General features: G+C 28.7%; 1 protein-coding gene across 1 annotated transcript; it reads left to right on the top strand.

Annotated features, from left to right (window-relative positions):
• Positions 1-1,146: 1,146 nt before the first annotated feature.
• On the top strand, positions 1,147-2,154 carry LOC100573604 (probable pre-mRNA-splicing factor ATP-dependent RNA helicase mog-4). The gene is made up of 3 exons (XM_029491832.1): positions 1,147-1,261; positions 1,332-1,508; positions 1,576-2,154. The coding sequence occupies exons 2-3, from the start codon at positions 1,485-1,487 to the stop codon at positions 1,909-1,911; spliced, it is 360 nt and encodes a 119-aa protein (XP_029347692.1). The 5' UTR covers positions 1,147-1,261; positions 1,332-1,484; the 3' UTR covers positions 1,912-2,154.
• Positions 2,155-2,637: the final 483 nt, after the last annotated feature.

Below are 2,637 nucleotides of genomic sequence, written 5' to 3' on the forward strand. Positions count from 1 at the left end.
TCTACAGTTATTAGTTTTTGAGTTACACCAGAAAAATTAAATTTGTTTTTTAAAAAATTGGTATTGCGTAGAATTATCATTTTTTTTCACTTTTTTTTGTTTTTCCTGGCGCATTCTATAGCTACTCTGAAAATTTAATGTTGATCTTTTAAAAGTACCTACTAGAATCACTTTCTCATAAAAAAATATGCTTATGTCAAAAATCGAAGCATTTTTATTTTTAACCCCAAATGTAGATGACAGACAAAAAAAAATCATGTGTCATTGCAAACACAATACATTCATTCGCTAACCTCAGAACCTAAAAAACACATAATTAATTTTAAATAAATTATTTTAGTATAATACATTCAATGAAAGCTTAGAATAATGGTAGTTATAAATTCTGTATAGACAAATAATTTTCGATCTAACCCAATGTATAATTTACATATAATTATACAATAACCTATTTATTAGATAAATATTATGGTTTTTATAGTTTAATGAAAAAATGTATAATTTATTTATTAATTGGTTAGATAGGAAAGCTTACGAAGAAGCAGCAAAACGATTAAAATTAGAAAATGAAGGTGAGAAAGAAATGGTCATTCCTCGACGCGTATTGAGTCTCGTCATAAATATCTCGAAAAAAGAAAAGATGACAAGGTTACTGAGCTTCAAGCCAATATCATAGACAATGAATATTTATTTGATGCTGAAGTGTAAGTTTTTGCTATAATTTAACATGGTGCAGACAGTAAAGTATGCTATTATATTAATTTTTTTTATTTAGCTTATCGCAACCTGAAATTTTTGATCGTGAACACAAAAAGAAGTTATTGTGTCTTGCCAAGGAACATGAAAAAGCTAGAGAAATTTAAAATGTTCAACGCTATAGGATGCCCCAAAATGATCAGATGGAGTTTGACGTGGAAGTGGATGAGGCACCAATTACTGAACAACATAAATGGGAAGAAGAACAAATGTCTTCTGCTGCTTATAAGTTTGGTGCTAAAAGAGAAGAAAAAGAACAATATGAATTATTGATTGATAATCAAATAGATTTTATCCAAATTGCAAATTTACCTGGCATTAAGATGTATGTTAAACCCTTTGACAAAATAATTTATATTTAAAGTTTTGTTTTTTTTTTTTGCTTTTAAGGAAAAACCGGAAATTACTGAAAAACAAAAGAAAAAACTTAACATAGAAGAGAAAAAAGAGTTTGCCTATATATAAATTCAAAAAAGATCTAATAAGAGCTATTAAAGACCATCAGGTAATAATTTTATTTGAATTAACACTTCATTTAATTAAGCCTTAAAATATAAATTTTTTATTTTACTTAGATACTTATAGTTGAAGGTGAAACTGATTCTGGTAAAACTACACAAATTCCCCAACATTTACATGAAGCCGGATATACGGAAAGTAATAAAATAATTGGATGCACTCAACTTAGAAATGCAACTAACATAGCAGCTACTCGAGTAGCCGATGAGATGTCGGTTAAACTTGGAAATGAAGTAAACAATCTAATTGTATTTAAAATAGAAATACAAATTAATATATTGACACTTGATACAATTTTAGGTTGGTTACAGTATACGTAATGAAGATTGCACTTCAAAATGTTCTATAATCAAATACATGACTGATAGAACATTGCATAGAGAGCTTTTGTCTGAACCAGATTTACAGTCTTATAGTGTGATGATTGTAAATGAAGCTCATGAACGTACCCTTCATACTGATATCTTATTTGGTCTAGTAAAAGATGTTATATGGTTCAGACCAGATCTGAAATTATTAATATCTAGCTCCACTTTAGACGCCCAGAAGTTTTCTGAATTTTTTTATAACGCTCCCATTTTTAGAATACCTGGTAAATATTGCTTAAATTTTATAATTTCTTCGTGTAAATACTAAATCTACTTTTGTATGTCTGTTGTAGGAAGATGTTTCCCTGTGGATATATACTACACAAAAGCGCCTGAGGCAGACATTATAGATGTTGCATGTGGTAATTCGTCAGTGTCTATGTTTATTCCAGTACCCAAATCGACAAACCCATACATTTTTTTACCATTATATTCTATCTGATCCCTTATTGATATTTCATCTATTACAATATTGCATAGAACAACTTCATCTTTAGCTTTAGATGCTATAGCTAAGAATGATTCATTTGTAAATCCTGGCTCCCCATTAATTACTTTGTACCATCGTGTAATAGACTTGGGATGAGGAAGAACATCAGCAAAAGATTTCCGAACAAACGTATAAGCCTTGGGGGAGTAAAATTGAAGGGTTATAGCAAATTTTCCAAGCTCATTTGAATATTGAGTATTTTTACCAGCCATTTTTCTTTTTATAATATCCCGTAGAACATCTGAACCAGAAATCTATTAAAAAGAAGAAAACAACAAATTCTTAAGAAATTTTTATTAGAGGTAAACAAATAAAACCATTTACCACATCTATGCCGTTACCATAACTTCACAATTAATTCATTAAATGTTTAGTGATTGTTCATGCAGTTAAAAACATAAAAAAAAATCATATTAATACAAAATATAAATGGTAATTTTAACAACAATGCACCATAATCATCTAGCATTATTTAAATATTATGGAGCTCATACAAATTACACA

The sequence above is a fragment of the Acyrthosiphon pisum genome, chromosome X (genome assembly GCF_005508785.2).
Source record: "Acyrthosiphon pisum isolate AL4f chromosome X, pea_aphid_22Mar2018_4r6ur, whole genome shotgun sequence".
Classification (NCBI taxonomy): domain Eukaryota; kingdom Metazoa; phylum Arthropoda; class Insecta; order Hemiptera; family Aphididae; genus Acyrthosiphon; species Acyrthosiphon pisum.